The following is a 19,316-nucleotide window of genomic DNA, read 5'->3' as shown; positions in this document are numbered from 1 at the left end:
GCTCTGCCTCTGTATCTATTATTGTTCAAAAGTTTGTAATGTGTCTTTATTATCCATGAATGAGTGAGATCATGTGGTATTTTTCCTTCATTGACTGGCTTATTTCACTTAGCATAATGCTCTCCAGTTCCATCCATGCTGTTGCAAATGGTAAGAGTTCCTTCTTTTTTACAGCAGCATAGTATTCCATCGTGTAGATGTACCACAGTTTTCTAATCCATTCATCTACTGATGGGCACTTAGGCTGTTTCCAGATCTTAGCTATGGTGAATTGTGCTGCTATGAACATAGGGGTGCATATATCCTTTCTGATTGGTGTTTCTGGTTTCTTGGGATATATTCCTAGAAGTGGGATCACAGGGTCAAATGGGAGTTCCATTTCCAGCTTTTTGAGGAAACTCCATACTGTCTTCCATAGTGGCTGCACCAGTCTGCATTCCCACCAGCAGTGCACAAGTGTTCCTTTTTCTCCACATCCTCTCCAGCACTTGTCGTTTGTTGATTTGTTGATGATAGCCATTCTGACAGGTGTGAGATGGTACCTCATTGTTGTTTTGATTTGCATCTCTCGGATGATTAGTGACTTTGAGCATGTTTTCATATGTCTCTTGGCTTTCTGAATGTCCTCTTTTGAAAGGTTTCTATTTAGATCCTTTGCCCATTTTTTGATTGGATTGTTTATCTTCTTTTTGTTAAGTTGTATGAGTTCCCTATAAATTTTGGAGATTAGGCCCTTATCAGATATGACGTTGGGCAATATGTTTTCCCACGCAGTGGGTTTTCTTGTGTTTTGTTGATGGTTTCTTTTGCTGTGCAAAGCTTTTTTATTTTGATGTAGTTCCATTTGTTCATTTTCTCTTTAGTTTCAAGTGCCCTAGGAGCTGTATCAGTGAAGAAATTGCTTCGGCATATGTCTGAGATTTTGTTGCCTTTGGATTCTTCTAGAATTTTTATGGTTTCCCGTTGTACATTTAAGTCCTTTATCCATTTTGAGTTTATTTTTGTGTATGGTGTAAGTTGGTGGTCTAGTTTCATTTTCTTGCATATATCTGAAGAGTGGACATTTTTTTTAAAAAGCTAATGATTTGACTATATATAAGGCATTAAATTTTTGTATGTTAAACTAAAAAAATTGTAAATTATATAGGAGGATACAGGCAGACACTGCTTCAGGTGTCCTGAGAAACCAAGGGCTCTAGCCCCATAAAACTAGACATTACACACTCTTTGGGGCATTGCTAGGCTCACAAGTGGCTGGTGAGGTCTCCAGGGGGTCTCTCTTCTTCCTTATCCTTTAAACAAACTACAAAACAGAGTTGAACTTAGTGGGTCTGGGATTGAGGGACTAGGCAGCCAAAGGCTGGGGCAGGAATACCACGGCCAGAGAAACAGAGCTGGAAGTATTAGGTCAGAAATAGAATATTGGGGACTAACTATAATTATAAGAAATATTAAACATGCTCTGTTAACCATGATTTTTTTGTTCTGATTAGAGAAAGCACATTCTAACCTGGCTGGGAGCTGTACACCCTGGGACATGGGAGCTACCATTGGAATGCAGTCCATGCTCCTTTCCTGAGAACTGCCTGTCAATATAGAAAGATTTACAACCTCGTGGCTGAAACAATCTAGTCCAGGAGCCACTCACCCTTTGCAATCTCCAACCCCTATTGCCTGTAATCTGGTCTGGAGGTACCTGGAGGCACCAGCCCTCTGTGGACCCTCTCCCCGCTGCTCAGCCTGCATTGCTTGTAACCTGTAACCATTATCCTGTGCCTGCTCTCCCATGACTGTAATTCTTACTTTCCCATGTAATCTTTGCCCCGCTACCCAATACAAGCAGCTGGGGAGAGAGAGAGCAGGTTTTTGTGGATGACCTGCTGCTCTCCCATACTGCTGGCGGTATTGGAACAAATGCTCATATATGACTCAACCCTGTCTCTGCTGAATTGACTCAAGTAATGACAGGCAGCCCTGCCCCCTTGGTTGTCCAGTTACAGAAGCAGTAGAGAGTGCTGAGCCGTGCTGTCCCCAAAGCCCCCTTTTCTCTGACTTCTTTGTTAGTGAGCAAAGCAGCCCAGCCTAGGCTCATTTCCCCACCTGGTCCCTCTCCTGTTGCTTCTTCTGTCCTAGGCCCTCCCTTGTTTCACTGTCCCCAGCTTTAATAAGCATCCTCTGAAAATCACCTGGACTTGTGTTGTGAAATCTTTCCCGCACAAAGTCATTGAGACACACTACTGGCCAGTCCTAGGAAGATCCCCTCAGGGTCAGGTCCCGCTCAAGTAACACTGTCATATTCTGGACTCATATGGACCAATGTCACCTCCCAATTTCTTAGAAGAGGGGCTAAGAGTGACTTCAAACTTGGCTTCTTCAGGAAATTGTAAAGCTAGGAGCTGTGAGGAATGCTTTTCTGATCAGGCAGCACAGGCAGCACAGAGATCCAAATGCTCTGTATTTAAAGATGAGCTGAGGCCAAATTTCTTCCTGCTCATTCCAGAGCAGGGCTTGAGAGTTCTAATGGACGGAGAGGCTCTTCAAGGATCTCCAGTTTGCTTAGCAGGGACCATATTGACCTTCTGTTTTGAATCAATGGTTCTTCCCCTGAGAGCACACAGAAGATCAAGACTGCAATCTGTCCTTCCTCCTTCTTTTCTCTGTGTAAATCCTGTCCCAGTTCTCCCAGAGCAGTTTCTTTGGGAAACATTTACCTGTGACTTCCAAGGTCCTAGTGATGGCCCGTGGGGCTCCTGCAGGATTCTGTTTCTGAAGGTTTCCGGGGGTAAAGGGTGGAGGGGAGGAACCATCTAAACCAAGGGCCATGGCCCCTTCCTTCCAGGCAGAGGACTCAGAGGAAAAGGACTCCACCTTAAAGGATTGAGATCATGAATAACCTTTGGAAGTTCCTGTAAACATTTTGCATTTACTAAATTAAAATAATGACTATCCACATGATGTAAAGGCAATATAAGCTCACCAAGCACCTTTAAGAACCTTCCATGCAGCATCAATAAGAAACTTGTGAACTTATTTGGCTTCGGGACCAGATAATGTGCAAACCAGGAATTATAACTGTGTGTGTATGCCTGTGTGTATTGTTTTTCTTCATGCAAAAAAAAAAGTTGTTAATGGTCTGACTAGGTTCCATAACTAAGTACTCACCAGTGGAATGTGAGAAATTCCCATGCCACTTCTTCAAAGGAAATCCCTTTCCTAGGACTTTAGCTCTTTCCCTCCTCTAGTGACTACCACCCAGGTTGGCCATGCAGACCAGGATAATGGCCTGGGGATGGAGGAGGAGCAAAATGGGAAGGACCTGGATTTTTTAATGTGCAAGAGCAAAGTCACCTGCCAAACTTGGGGCTGCTGATGAGAAAGAAATACACTTTCATATATTAAAAGCTACTGTATTTGGGGGCCTATTTGTCACAGTAGCTAAAACATTACCTAAACAATTTACAGGGATACACACCAAATTCATCTCTTTGTATATTTGGCCTGGCATAGTATCTAGGTCATATCAAGTACTCCAGAATAAATGCTCTTGTTAAATGAGTGATTGAATAATGGTTACTTCTTATATTATGCAAAAATGCCTATGAGAAATGTTTGAGCATTGAGACTGATGCAGGCCTACCTGGAAAGGGAGAAAGAACTAGTCCTTGCCAAGAATTCGGACCAGGATGCAGGAGTGATAGCATTCTAATGGCACCGGGACATAGGATATAGTTTGATTTCAGTTAATTCATATAGTTGCCATAAATATGCTTGCAAGTGCTGGGAAGACCTGGCCAAGGGGCCTTATGAATGCCATTGGTAAACTACCATGGTGATTAAACTGTAGGGTGCTACACAGTGCCCCCTTGCTCTTTTCTCTAGCACATTCTCTTGGTCAAGGAGCATCCAGCATTAAATTTGGGAATGCGGAGATGGCAATTGTATTGCCCATCAGTATCATCTGTCATCATCTTTGAGCTGCCAGTGTGACAGCTGGGGAAGAGCAGGATCAAGTTGACTGGCAGAATGTTTTACATCTAATGAGTTTGTGCACAATAATAGCATAATAAATAAGACTCTAGAGGAATTCGGTCGTTGCTGGCATTGCGAAGTGAAATATGGCCTTACCAGAAGCTCACAGAGCCATCTGTCATCAAATATTAGCCTCTGTGTCAATGACTGGACTGGCCCGAGGAAATGGAAAACATCAGTGGTGGGAGGTATAAAATGTTAAGGGAGCTACCTTAAGGAGCCAGAGATTTCCGGATGATTTGAGGTAAACATATAAAACCACTACCCAAGGCAGTTAGACTTGAAATCTTGGCTGCTGAACACTAACTAGTAGGTCTTTCAATTGGATGCATTCTGGTTCTCTCACTTGGGGTAAGTTCTTGTGTAACATAATCCTTATCTGCTTGCATCTGGGCCTAGAATTAGTGCCATCCTCTTTTATGTATTTTTGCCAGTTTGATACATCAAAATCCGATTGTCACCAAAGCACTCTGCTGCTGCCACAACTGCTAGTGACAGGAATACCGAAAGTGGATGAAAGCTTGAGAATTGGATGAAAGCTGTTAGTATGTGTAGTTGTTTGGTCCCCTCATTTTTTTGTTAAGGAAAAGGATGAGGGAACTCACAAGCTGTCACAAATAGAGAACTGGGCCTTAAAAATCTCATCAGTCAGTAACACAATGGAATGCCGAAGGTATGAAACCACATGGTAATGAGGAAAGTCTGGGAGGACACAGTGGCATGTTGACCATTTAAAAAGGAAGTGCAACTAGAAAAGCAATTCAAAGAGACGAGAAGTTCAAGGATGGCCAAGTCCTAGTGGCAGCAAATGCAGGAAATTTCATGGCTCTTATCTGTGTGAAGTTTTCAGCTCAGATTGGCCCTGATGGTGTTTATGCCTGGAGAATGTCCTTTCCCACTGTTGATGGGAGACCCTGCATAGGCTTCTTTTGGGAGTTACAGGGACAGTAAAGTGAGGTCGACTTTGGTGTTGCAAACTCAAAGAATTCACCTCTAGATATGGTTTCCCTGTTTAGAAAAACCATCCCCCAGCATACTATACTCCAGGACTAGTACTGGTAGATATTAACAATAGATACGGTAGAATGATGCTCAACATCAGTTCTAGCCTCTGCTTGTATGCTTTGCTATGGCCTTACCAGAAGCTCACAGAGCCATTGTCATCAGAACCTGAAAAGCTAAAAACTACATTTTCTAGATTCCCTTGAAGCTTCGTTGTGATTTAGGTAGGTCCTACCAATCAGATCTACTTGTATGACGTGTGGAGAGTGGCTGTGAATGGGGAGTTATTGTTTAGTGGGTACAGCTTCAATTGTACAAGATGAAAAGAATTCTGGGGATGGTGATCGTTACACAATAGTGTGAATGTACTTAATGCCACTGAATGGTACACTTAAAAATGGCTAAGATGGTAAATTTTATGTGTATTTTACTATGATTTTTAAAAATTTAAAAAATCATCCCACTGTTGTACACATATAAAAAGGAAAATATGGGCCAATTAAATAAATTAATTTCCAGTTTGGTTCTGGGAGGAGTTTCAAGCAAGATCCACCTACTCCACTGCCATCTTGAGCCGATACTGAATGAATTTCTCTTTTCTTTTCTTTTTTTAAAATATATTTTATTGATTCTTTACAGAGAGGAAGGGAGAGGGATATAGAGTTAGAAACATCGATGAGAGAGAAACATCGATCAGCTGCCTCCTGCACACTCCCCACTGGGTATGTGCCCGCAACCAAGGTACATCCCTTGACCAGAATCAAACCTGGGACCCCTGAGCCAAACTGGTTAAGGCCTGAATGAATTTCTTGATAGTTCCCTTCCGCTTCACCATACTGCCTCCAAATGTCTTTTTGCTTTCTTGGTGGTGTCCTTTATAGTAAAAAAAAAAAAGTTTTAATTTTGGTAAAGTCCAATTTATCTAGTTTGATCTATTGCTTTTTGGTGTCATAGCTAAGAAACCACTATCTAAAGCAAGGTCACAAAGATTTATATCTATGCTTTCTTCTAAGAGTTTTATATTCTTACATTTAGATCTTTGATCCATCTGAAGTTAATTTTTGTATACAGTGCAAGGCAGGGACCCAACTTCATTCTCTTGCATAAAACTATCCAGTTGTCCCAGCATCATTTGTTGAAAAGACCATACTTTCCCTATATAATGGTCTTGGTATTCTTATCAAAAATTAAATGAACATAGCCCGGCTGGTGTGGCTCAGTGGTTGAACGTTGTCAACCTATGAATCAGGAGGTCATGGTTCAATTCCCAGTTGGGGCACATGCCCGGGTTGCAGGCTCGATCCCTGGTGGGGAGTGTGCGGCGGGGGGGGGGGGGGGCAATCAATGATTCTCTCTCATCATTGCTGTTTCTATCTCTCCCTCTCCTTTCCTCTTTGAAATCAATAAAAAATATATTTAAAAAATTAAGTGATTATAAATGTAAGGGTTTATCTCTGCATTATCAATTCTAGATTATATATAAATCAATATTTCATTTATCTATATGTCTGTTTTAGTATCACACTGTCTTAATTACTGCAAGTTTTTAGTAGGTTTCAAAATTGGGAAGTGTGAGTACTTCAACTTTTTCTTTTTCAAAACTGTTTTGGCAAATCTGGGCCCCTTAAAATTTCCATATGGATTTTAGGATCAGTTTGTCAATTTCTACAGAGAAAACAATTTGAATTTTGATGGGTACTGAATTCATTACTTTGCTTTTTGATAACACTGAAAAATGAATATGCTACTTCATAATCTATCTATATATAGAAAAGGCTAATATGCAAAGTGTCCCCTCAGGAGTTCAACCAGGAGACTGAGAGTTCGATCACTTGCTATGACTTTTGCTGACCACCAGGGGGCAGTGCAGAATGAAGGAAGGCCCCAGCTGGCAGCCAGAAGGCCCCAATAGGCCCTGATCGTCAGCCAGGTCTAGGGACCCTCTACTCATGCATGAATTTCATGTACCGGGCCTCTAGTTATGCCATAAAATTTCAGTGGAATAGCAATGTGGTCCCAAGTTTTCATATTAAACAATTAGAAAACTTAAAGGGACTCATTTATTTTGGAAATCACATATGAAGACAGGGTTTCAATTTGTTTAAATACTTTATTTGAAGAACAGTTACAGTTAATTAGTCATAAAAATCATCAAAATCATCCGTGGATGTGCTATGGTCTTTAGGACGTAAAGCAGCTTCAATTTCTGAGTTGGTGTCATCAGACTCACCCCAGAAGGCTGGAAGAGAAAAGAAGACAGCTATTTAACATCTCGGTACCTTGATTAGCCTGGTTTAATTAGCTGGACTGGTTAATTGGAGCACTGGTCTGCAAAAGGCCTCCTAGGGACACCATGTGATGTACCTAACCAGATACACCTGGAATGCATGTCTATACTGCACAAATTTACATATTTTACAGTGTGTTCTATGTATTGTTATGGAAAACACTTTACAGAATACTTTCTTTTCCCTTCTGTGTTCCAACTCTTTACTGTAGGATTGGGATTTAAAATCAGGATTAATACAGAAGCAGGACTACCTGGGTATTTTATTAGGTCTGATACCACCTCACTGAGCTGCCTCTCCACCTTGATCTCCCTCTGTTCTTCACTCTTGTGAAGCAGAGAGGAGAAGAGAAGAGGTGGTTTACACTGGCATAAAGGTCTGGGTAACATGGTTTATTTTGGAGGTAATCCTGAGAAGGATGGGGGTTAGGAGAACTGGGAGAGAGACACAGGGAAGAGAGAAAGCCACAGGGGCTGTTAATGAGAAAGGCTGGTGGCGGTGGTCCTACAGGGGATCCTCTGAGAGACTGCAGAACTCTCCTTAAATTGTCCAAAGAATAAGGAAGTGAGATAATTTATCCACCAACTTCCATGTCTCCTTGTGTGAGGGTTGTTCTCAACCAGGGCATCTACTCCCTGGCACTTTGGGCTGCCCTGTGAGAAAGGAGCTTTATCTACTCCTGTGGTCAGATAAAGCCCTCAGGTGGAGATCCACAGCTGCCTGATGTAGAAGGCCAAGGGCATGCCAGTGAACTGTTGAGGTGACCCCCACAGTGATCATTCAGGATGTGGTGGAGATATTGTCTGCTACACTGACAATCTCCATGACTATCAATATCTACATATGACCTGTCAGCTCTGTGATGCCTTCTAATATATGACTCCAATAATCCTTCTACCAACCTGGTAAGGTAAGTATTAATATCTCTGTTTTACTGATCAAATTGAGGCTGCAAGAGGTAAAGTAACTGGCCAAATCATCATCAGTGGCTGATCAAAGCCCAGAGTCTCACTTAGGTCGTCTGACTCAAATCCATGTTCTCAATTATAACCCACTAGAAATGGGTTTAAGGAGACAGGAGTAGATAGAGACCAAGCTCAAAAGGGAATATCCCAGAATGCTATGTGAAAGGAAGGTTAGACTCTCCTTGTAAGCTGGGTGTTAAAGGTTGAATAGGAGCTTGGTAGGCTGAGGAAAAGAAAAAGGAACATTATAGAGAGGGAGTAACATGAGCAAAGGCACACAGCATAAGGCTGTGATTAGACTCAATGAGGATAAGACTCTTGGAAGAGCTGAGCTGGAGAGTAGGGATGGGGCCAGACCAAAAAGGGAGAAAGTATAGACTTTATCCTGTAGATGGTGGGAAGGCATTGGCAATTCTTAATCAGGAAGGTAAGAAGGTTAAATGAGGTTGTAGATGCTGGTGGGACAGTCGGGAGTTGGGAAGAGGTAGGATGTTAAAAAACCAGTTTGAGTCTCTGCAAGAGCCCTTCATGTCTTAAGAAGTGGGTACTTGCAGGGCACTGGCAGTGAGGATGGGACAGAGGCAAAAAACATTTCACAGGTAGAACACAGTGCTGGTAACCAATTATATGCGGAGGTCAGGACTCCCTGCATATTCATACTTGCAAATTAAAATGCTATGCTTCTGACCTATGGCACCCATGTGCTCTCAGGTCACAGCCCTGTCACCGAAGCCCTCCAATCCCCTCACAGACAACATCCCCCCGGGGAGAGCTGCAAGGACTGCCCTTGTGATCACAGGTGAGCTTCATGGCCCTTACACCAGAAAACAAACACACGTCACAAACAGGCCTTTTGGTCAGAACAGAAAATGGCAATCGGGTCTCGTTATTTATCTTACCTTTAGACTTTAAGTTGGTAGTTAGTTTCTTTTTGTTTTCATGACTGTAAAATAAAGGAATAACCTGAGTTCTAAAGAAAAAGATAACCAGACCAATATTTTTACAAAAAGCACCTTAGGGAAGAAGCACATGTTATTCACTGAAAGGCCAGAAAATTTACATTTACTCCCCAACTTTTAAAGCAAAAAGAAAATGTCAGGCCTGCTGTGGCCAGAGGTGTTGGCTGATGCTTTGGTGGGAGGGTCCCTATTACGACAGCATCGCTGCTGCCCCTGAGTGTTAGCTCTGCAGCAGTTGAGTCAGACTCCGCCCCGCCGCCCCCCACCTCCCCCTGTGCCACGGGGCACTGCACACTGTGCTGTTTCGGGGAATGAATGCAAGGCAGTGAGACAGAGGGCCGATTTCCCCTCAACAGTCTCTGGAAAAAACTAATGTGTAAAGCGTTAGCAATTGTAGACAAAGAGAGAAATACCTGAAGTAGGGAGTTCAAGATGGTAGGATACAAGAAGTTGATGAGGAAGTTAAAATACTTATCTTCATCAAGCCAATACTTAACGTTTTAACAAAGGAGTTAAAAATAAACTCTCACTTTCCTTAGTTAAACATGTTAACATGTGGCAGAAAAAAAATACAAGTATCCTAGAAATCCATGTTTAAGTCTCCGTGTATCACATGCATAAAAATGCAAGTGTCTAATGCATCTAATATCTAGCAGTTTGCTAGAGCGAATCAAACAAGAAACTGATTCTATGGGATATGATGCCCACATCAGTGCTCCTTTTCAAGAGCTTTTGCAATTTTAATGAATTTAAAAGTCTCCTGTGGGAGCATCATTCAATTTTTAAATTATACTTAAATTCTCTAATGTTCAGCCCCACAACCACATCAAAATTACAACTAACCCACAGAACAACCATCAATGAGAACCACCTAAAATATAGCTGAATGGAAGTCCTCAACTAGGGATTTAAAGAAGAAACCACATTGAGATAGATAGGAGGGGCAGAAACATGGAACAGGCTGGTCCCATTCCCATGTATTGGCGGTTTAAAATCAGGAGAGATATTTCAGCTGTGGAAGTCCCTGCTGAGGTGCTAGGAGTCCCAGCCCTACACCAGGCCTCCCAGCCCAGGGTTCCAGAGCCAGGAAGAGAAGTCCCCATAACTTCTGGCTATAAAAACCAATGGGGAGTGTGGCTGAGGGAGATAGAGACTGCTGGAGTCCAAGGCAGTTCCTCTTAAAGGGCACCTGCATGGACTTACTCAGACTCACTCCTTCTGAGCTCCAGCACTGGGACAGCAGCTTGAAAGGAATCAGGGACATACAGAGGCTCTGAATTGTCTGGTAGCAGGGGTAGGGAACATCAGCCCATGGGCCATATAAAGCCCATGAAATCATTTGTCTGGTCCTGACAAGGCATTAGGGGTGAGTTAATTAAATGCTTGACCAAATGTAGCAGGCTAATTTTTAGGTTGATAATTTTATATGGCCCTTGAATGATGTTAAAAATATCCAAATGGCCCTTGGCAGAAAAAAGGTTCCTCATCCTTGCCTAGGTCCTGCCAGGTTACTTCCTATTACTTTCCAAAATTCTCACTCTTTCCCTATGCATTGCCACCCTCTGGTCAACAAAACCAGCATCTCTTGCCTGGATCTTTTTTCTTTTTTTGAATCCTCACCTGAGGATATTTTTTTGTTACTGAATCTAGAGACTGATTCTGGAAAGCAGAAGGCAAAAAATAATCCAGAAAAAAATCCCAATGGGTATGCCAGCAAATCTATAAATACTAATTTTAAGTTTCAGAGGCAGACCAAAGTCTGAGACAGCCTAATTCAACAAAGTCTGAGCGCCCCCTGATGGTTAGCCAGGAGCCCTGCAGCAGACCCTGCTTTTTAGCTGCCTGGGGTCAACTTGTTAACTAACTCCTTCCATTTGGCTAATCAAGCCATTGTTCTTTTGTGCTCTGTGTAGAAAAGAGAGAAGTATACTAGTTTACGATGAAAAGCATGTGGATTATTTAGGAAACTGCTAATTCAGTAGAATTTAAGGAGAATGCAAGATTTGCTAAGCCAGAGATGCAGATGGGGGCTTTTATATGAGAACCTAAAGCGCATCTAGGAAAACATCATTTTTCTTTCTTTGTGATCTTCTTATCGCCCCAGGAGGAAATGGCATAGTGACCAGGCAAGAAGAGAGACACCACGGTCCCCAGAGCATCAGCCGTAGCCTGGCGCCCTCCCTTGGCCGCTCCTGTAGCTGCAGGGCTGGTACAGAATGCCACCCAAGGAGGCTCTGCCAGGGTCCCTGCGATGGTTGGGTGACCTCTGCTACCTTTCCCCCCAGCAATTAAGTTGTAAGCACACATCCTTTTCTTTCGGTAAAATGTTATCTCGATCCAACCAGTAAACTGAAGTTACCCGACAGGCTGTTAAAATATACTCTCCACTGAATAAATGGATCTGGGAGCGTGAAAACGGCTTCCCGGGGAAGGTAAAGCAAGACAATGTTTGCAGAGGAGAGGAAGCTCTGGCATGCACCCTGAACAAAAGGGAACAAGTGGTCTTTACGCGGAGAACAGCTTCCTATTAGGACTCACTCCTTCGTACATTATGCCTTTCATCCCCACTCAACCACAAAATGATTTTGCCGAAGCAAATACAATAGTAGAAAAAGATTTACACTGAAAGAATCTTTAATAATAAACTGTTGCCGATCTGCCTGCTTGCCTGTGATTTATAATACAATAAACATCGGATTCTATTACGGCTCATGCACTGAAGCTGCTGTTCTGAAAAATGGAATATGAAAGCACCCGGACCGCACCACCATCACAATGAAATGAGCATGTATAAATGTGCTAAGAGTATCTCTTTGCATCTTTTATAGCTTGTGTGTATTAATCTGTAACGCTTATTAAGAAAGCCATTGCTATGCAAAGCAGCACCCAATCCCTTTCTCTGGCTTTTCAACAGAGTGCACTGTTTAGCCAATAGGACGGACCCTCTGGCCCTCATTCTGCATTCATCGCAGGCAACATTTGCACAATGTATCTCTCAAAGGCGGCTGAAAAGAAGGCCTTAATACTCATGTAAACAACTGCAAACCAATTACTTAATGAATCAGGCCCACACATAATGAGGTGCAGACAAAGAGCTATAAATGTATTTTTGCGCCCAAGCCACTGCTTTAAAGTAAAATCCCTCAGCTGTAGTTTGGGCTTAACTAGCACATCATAATTATTGTCTCTAGGACATCAGAGGAAGCCATTTTTTTTTTTTTTAGGTCCAGCGGGTTCTTTTTTTTTTTTTTTGAGGTTGCTCATCAGCTCACTGACAAAATAGAGCAAAGAAGAATTTTTAAAAGTGCTACAGCAGCACTGCACTGTTATGTTTATTCTCAAGTACTGGTTTCGAGACCACTTGTAAAAGCAATAAAGCACGAGGAGTGACTGTAGTAAGTGGGATCTTTAAATGTAAGCCTCTAAGAAATTTCAGTGAATTCAGGCACAAACAGCAAAATCAGAGCTCTCCAAAGCCCAGGGTGGCGTATTAACAACAACTCACCCAGCACAAGAACAAAACCAGAAACATCCAACCCACGACTTGGCGCCCAGACCTTTTCCTCACTGGATTAGAAACAAGGCTTCCGTGCGGAATGTTTTTTTCTTAAAGGGGGTGATGTGATTACTTGTAATTTATTTAGGAAATTAATTTCATGCAGAAGAAACAGTAATAACAAAAGGTCCCTGACTCAAACTGAAAAAGAAAAAAGACTGCTTTCTATAATGAAATATAGGAGTAAGACATGAAATGATCAGGCTGAGAAAATGTTCTGTAGAATCCAACTGCTTTCTGAATGTATTTAAAAATTGCCTGAAGAATACATATAAAGAAAGTTTAAGAAGGATTGGGTTTTTAATGCCTCCAAAATATAATAAAAACAAACATTTCTAACCATCTTTAAAAACTAAATGCTTGCATTATTATACCAAATTGTAACATTAAATGCTAAAAACTACCTGTAGAATTTGTCTTTTAAAATTCCTTTTAGAAGACCTAAAATTTGAATTTATAGTATAATCATAAAAATGTAATACTTTAATACACTTCCTGACCCATAATTCATCTTATACTTACATCAAAAACATGGATGAAAATCCAGGTATTAAAGATAATAATTTCTGATAACTACATGAGTAATTCCCTAAAATTAAACTTACCAGGTTTCTAAAAGCAGAATTCAATTTCAAAATATCATTCTTTTAAAAATATATTCCAAGTCCTAAAAATATTGTAATGTTTTTTAAAATATAAATGAAAACATTTTTTTTTTCATTTTAAAAACACTATTATTCCTGGATCAAATCACTTTATCTTATGGGATACCAGAAATGTGAAGTTCCTGTTTTAAAATTTGGGCTAAGCAGTTAATTCAAATGTAATGCAATCATCCAAAGGACTTTTTAAATGAGAAATGTTACTACAAAAGGAAACTTGTAGTAACTTCTAAATGATATTCATCCCAAAGCAAAAAGGAAGGTACTTCATCAGATGCTTGCTTCTATTCCCATCTATAAATTCTTGCTAATTGACTCATGCCACTGCACGATTAGCATTTTATGTTGATGACAAATCCAGCACACAACTCACTTATCATTGCTTGAAAAACTTAACGTGCTACAGTTAAAAAAAATGTGAAGAAATAAATTTTGTTCTTTATGGAAAATAAGGAAGAAAAGATAGAAAAGGAAAGTATAATGTAGCCCAAATACTTAGTACAAAAGAGGAGTACAAAAACAAATAGCCAGCAATGCTGTATGTACATCAGCTGTCTCAGAAAGAAGAAACAGGCCACTTTATTTCCTTTAAGGTCCGATGTTTTCTCTGCCCCTTTCCATTGTGTGGTCTCTAAGCAGCCCTACTGCGAGCAGCTGTAGACGCTAATTTGTGGTTCACTGAGGTGTCAATTGAGTCTTAAACCACGGAAACAACAGCTGCAAAACAATACTTGGTTCTGGTGCAAACATTTTCAAAGGTAGACTGAAGTTTCAACTGTTATTTTAGATAAACACCAGAACCAGAACCTTCCATCAAGTCACACAACAAAATAACATGTAGCTGAAGTTTGATTCATTGCGTAGTGACATTTCTCTTCTTGTTGCCACCATTCAGAAAGGCTTTCACGACTTTACCTTGACAAAGGACTTCTTTCGCTAGATGAAAAACTAGTTTCCGATGTGATTTTGTTAGTTGTCGTCTTCAATGTACCACCGCCAATGTTCAAACCTGTGACAAGCACCAACAGGAGAGGGAGCATTAGCCTCCACACAGCAACAGACACAACGAAGAAAGAAGGGGCCTCACAATAACTTTGCTAAAATGTCAACAGAGGAAGATGCTGCTCAAGCCACAGAAAGCAAGGGCGCTTTTGAGGCAAGAAATAACACATTGGTAGAATACTGAAAAGAAGTGTGTGTGTGTGTGTGTGTGTGTGTGTGTATGTGTGTGTGTGTGTGTTGGGGGGGGGTTTCCCAGTGAAACACAGAAGCCACAAAAAGTGAACAATAAAATCATTCAAAGAACACCATTTTAAATGATCAAGATGCACGGGTAAGCACATGGATCCCCACTATGGCATCGAGCTCTGGATAATTCACATTATTATAACACACAGGCACCAGCTTAATGGGTGCAAGGAACCAGGTCTCAGAAATAACTGACACTCCTGGAGACAGCTGCCCACACCACCCACCTTTTAAAGTGCCTCTGCCAAATCCTCTATTTTTGCATCTTGCAGAGGAGACTGAATCTCCACTGAAAACCGTCAAGGCCACTCTTTAACCAGCCTGAAAAGGTTGATGGGGAAGATGCACAATGCACCTTTCCCCTGGAGTTGGGGAAACCCCGTGATGCCCCCAATTTGTGGGGCAATTCCTGACCTGTGCCTCCTGGGAGTCATCAGCCTTGGATGTGTTTGTTACAAGTCTGATTCTTAACTGGCAGTTGCCCAAGATCACAGATAGAGAGTGCCAGGGCAGCTCAGCAAAAGGCATTTGCTGACTTTCTGCACCGTAATCTGCTTGCCTGCATAGAACCTCTGTAGCAGAGGGATTCTCTTGATAACTTGTCCATGAGCTGCCTGCACAGGTCTGCAGGTGCTTACCAGGACCTGGTCATTTCAGATATGAAAACAAAGGCACCCGGTGTAAGTGGCTTTCTTTAGAGACAGGTCCAGAGACAAAAAAACTAAGACATCTGGTGTAGAAAGTAATTAAAACATGCACTGCTTCTTCAATAGTTAGACGTGGGGGTGGCTCCTGAGTTGAGAGTGCACATGCCCATCACCACCTGGAACCGTGCTGTGAAGTTTAACACAGTACTTGGCTTCCATTTCCCTCTGCCCTCTGAGCCTACTTCCTGCTTCTTTTTGGAGCTCAGAGAGGTCCCCAGGATCAGAGTGAGAATGAGAAGGAAAAAGTAATGCATGACCAAAATGCAAAAGAAATAGCAGAGGCAGTATCTAACTACAATGACTGCCAACACTATTAGAAGCACTAAGAAGATCCAAACGATGACAATTTAGAATGTTGCAAACACGTAGTGTAATTTTAAGTGTAGAGTGAGAAAATTGAATCTAGGGATACTTGATTACAAAACCCATATAGTATCACTTCACTTACGAATGAATTAACAAAATATGTTTAATTATTAACACATTAATACTATAATTTTGATACACATCCAACAGACTACAACTTATATCATATTTACTCGTCCTTTGAACCTGTCCAATGAACTATCCAAAGTATACTTACCAATAACAAATCTGTGGAGTCACCTGTGTATGTCTGCTAACCAGCTATCATGCTCAGAAAGAGACATTACTTTCTTGGGGCCTCGCTTATAAAATGAGGGGGTTGAATAAGTTTCCCTGGGTTCTAATTCTGTGACTCAAATGTGAAGAAGGAGATGAAAAGCAAACATTTAAGGGCTCACAGTGCTCTATCTCTCCAAAGTGAGGAAGACCTCTATTGCGGGCAGAGGCCCTGTTTTATACCTCAACAAACTACAATGTCTCATGTTCACGGAGTTCAAATCACCGCCACCACCACCACACGCCAGCCCTCCAGGAGGCTTTTCTCCAACAGGCACAGGGCTGGGTATTTAAGCTACAGTGTCTCACTGAATCCTCAAAACAACCAAAATAAATTTTGCAGCAACCGATTCTAACATTACAATGAACTAGGAAATAGCTTCAAAGACAAGTCTGATGTACCATTAAGTGTGTCTCTCAAAGAAAGTGTCTGTCTGGTGAACACATCTTTGAGACAGTTGGGAAATCTGAATATGGACAGGAAATCATGTGATATTAAGAAGTCATTTTTCGCCCTAGCCAATTTGGCTCAGTGGATAGAGCATTGGCCTGTAGACCAAAGGGCCCTGGATTCGATTCCGATCAAGGGCACAAGTCTGGGTGTGGGCTCAATCCCAGTAGGGGGCGTGCAGGAGGCAGCCGACCGATGATTTTTCCTCATCATTGATGTTTCTATCTCTCTCTCCCTCTCCTTCCCTCTCTGAAATCAATAAAAATATATTTAAAAAGATCATTTTTCATTCTGATAGATACAAATAATGGTATGGTGTCTTATGTAAAAGTAACATTAAAGTGTACATCCTTCAGTATTAATCCATTTATTTTCACAGAGGGAACTGAGGTGACTTATACTAAAAAAAAGGTGTAATAAAATAAAAACCAGTGAAAATTATAAAAATACAATAAAATATTAGAAAACAGAGAAACAAACATCCCAGATTGTCAAAATTACATTTAAGCTTAAAACCAGTTTTTACTGGGATTTAGTCTTTTCATCTAAAGAACCCCCAAATACCTCAACGTTCTGGGTAGCCTAGGATGTTGCTCCCATTGACGTTTAGGAAATTGGAAGATGTGGGAAGAAAAGGAACCGGAAGTGTCTCCTGTGGCACTTAGGGACACGCTGCTCTCGTGTGCATGCAGGCAGAGTCCCAGGTCTGTAAGCGCCATCACCTTGAGGGGCCAGAATGTATCCAGGAGGGAAGACTTTTCCAAACTCGTGTTCATTAACAACTGGAAAGGTACTGGCTCATTCTGACAGTGACAGTTTGTTACAAAGCAAATTCCAGAAACCTTCAAAGAATGACCACCCTTCCCTGAACCCAGCACTGGCCACCACCCTGTGCTGCCCTAGACACTGATTTCAAGGGCTGGATCTGCCCTTGCTCACCTGGAAGCTGTGAGGCAGAAGCGTCCTTTTGGAGTCTGTCCTCAGTTTGATCTGCATTATCCTGAAGGGCAGACTGCTTCAGCCACTGGTAGACTTTTGTTTCTATAGATGACAAAAAAAGGCACAGAGATTTGGATATCTACATGCAAAAGAGAGATGGACCCTTACCTTATATCATATGGAAAAATCAACTCAAAAATGGTTAAAGACTTAACTGTGAGACCTAAAACTATTAAACTCTTAGAAGAAAAGGACAGTGGATTTGTCAATGATTTCTTTTTTTTTAAATTATTATTATTATTTTTTAAAAATATATTTTATTGATTTTTTACAGAGAGGAAGAGAGAGGGATAGAGAGTTAGAAACATCGATGAGAGAGAAACATCTATCAGCCGCCTCCTGCACATCTACTGGGGATGTGCCCGCAACCCAGGTACATGCCCTTGACCGGAATCGAACCTGGGACCTTTCAGTCCGCAGGCCGACACTCTATCCACTGAGCCAAACCGGTTTCGGCTGTCAATGATTTCTTGGATGACCAAAGCACAGTCAACAAAATAAAAACTGTCTAATAGGACTACTACAAACTTAAAATTTTTGCATGTCAAATGAGACAATCAACAGAGTGAAAAGGCAAGCTATGCAATGGGAGAAAATAACTGAAATAATATATTTGATAAGGGGTTAATATCCAGAACATATAAGGTACTTATATAATTTGATAACAACAAAAAATAAAGCACTTTATTAATACTTTTTAAATGCATGAAAATTGTTTCTGTACTGCCTCTTTTAGGTACTCTGAAAACAAACAAAAACCATTTTAGTTGAACCCAGTTTTCAAGACTCAAAGACAAGTTGTGTGAGTTTAGCTGAGATGGCCAAATGCTATTCATTATTTTGAGTGGGTCAACTCATGGTAAATGGTTTCTCTCCACTCCAGGCCTTGCAGAAGCCACTACAGAACGAACCAGAAGAAACAGCACGGATTCTTTGGTCCATCCTTTGTCTACTTCGAAGCACTCCCTGCTCTGCCTCTCAGGCTCTCACATTTGAGTGCGGGGTTTCTAGGCTGGGTGAATGGCAGGAACATCAGGAAGAATAGTCGTAGCAGGATGAGCTCAGAGACCCAGAGCTGAGAAAAATCTAACCAAGGTTGTTGTGGGGACAGAAAGGGCATACACAGGGAGCAGAGCGAGGTGTGCCAAGGGGTCAGCAGCAGCCCAGACCTGGATCGGGTCCACAGGACAGACATGCTTAGCCCTGCAGGGCTTCTAATGGCATCCACTGTAAGTTAAGGGGAGAAGGTTGTTGGGGAAAACAGTACATAAAGATCACGTGAAGGACCCAAGATACAACCTCGCCCACTACCTCAAGTCTCAAGGATACCTGGATGGAATGGAACATGGAGAATTAGTTTTAGCACAGAAATAACAAAACAGCATCCTATGTAGAAACAAGGGAAGATGGGTTCAAGAACACAGATATTACAAACACACTGGACAGGGCAGGATTGTAAATGCAGACACTTGTGGGGGGCCAAGCAGGAACCACACATAAAAAGTGACTCTGGTCAGGTGAGAGCAGCGGGATGGGTGAGCTTGTAGGGCTGGAGGGCCATGCCCTGTCCACTGCAGAGAGCTATTCTCTGACTACAGCCAATTGCAGCCAGCTGGGAAAGTGGGCCTCGTCTCTCCAGATTCCCGCCTTTGTAAATGAAAAAATAAAAACTGCACAGGCCGAACAGAACGTACTTGCAACGTTGAAACTAGATGGTGAGCAATTTTTATTGTGCCACAAGAAAATTGTGAAAAACTTCAGCCAAGCTAATTTAGATGTTAAAAAAGCTCACTCCGTTGAAAGAGTTG

At 41.6% G+C, this 19,316-nt stretch overlaps 1 protein-coding gene across 5 annotated transcripts in view; it reads right to left on the bottom strand.

Moving 5' to 3' along the window:
- Positions 1 to 7,121: 7,121 nt before the first annotated feature.
- Positions 7,122 to 19,316, bottom strand: part of KIZ (kizuna centrosomal protein) — a 116,677-nt gene continuing 104,482 nt past the window's right edge. For all 5 annotated transcript variants that reach the window (XM_006097530.3, XM_014463293.2, XM_014463294.2 and 2 more), the window contains 4 exons: positions 17,449 to 17,550; positions 14,377 to 14,470; positions 9,184 to 9,227; positions 7,122 to 7,270 (listed from right to left, as the gene is read on the bottom strand). In XM_006097530.3, the coding sequence (XP_006097592.1) occupies positions 7,167 to 7,270; positions 9,184 to 9,227; positions 14,377 to 14,470; positions 17,449 to 17,550 (344 nt within the window). In that variant the 3' untranslated portion in view covers positions 7,122 to 7,166. The remainder of the gene's footprint in view (positions 7,271 to 9,183; positions 9,228 to 14,376; positions 14,471 to 17,448; positions 17,551 to 19,316) is intronic.

Source organism: Myotis lucifugus, unplaced genomic scaffold (genome assembly GCF_000147115.1).
Source record: "Myotis lucifugus unplaced genomic scaffold, Myoluc2.0 scaffold_205, whole genome shotgun sequence".
NCBI lineage: Eukaryota > Metazoa > Chordata > Mammalia > Chiroptera > Vespertilionidae > Myotis > Myotis lucifugus.
This window is presented reverse-complemented; position numbering and strand designations above follow the sequence as displayed.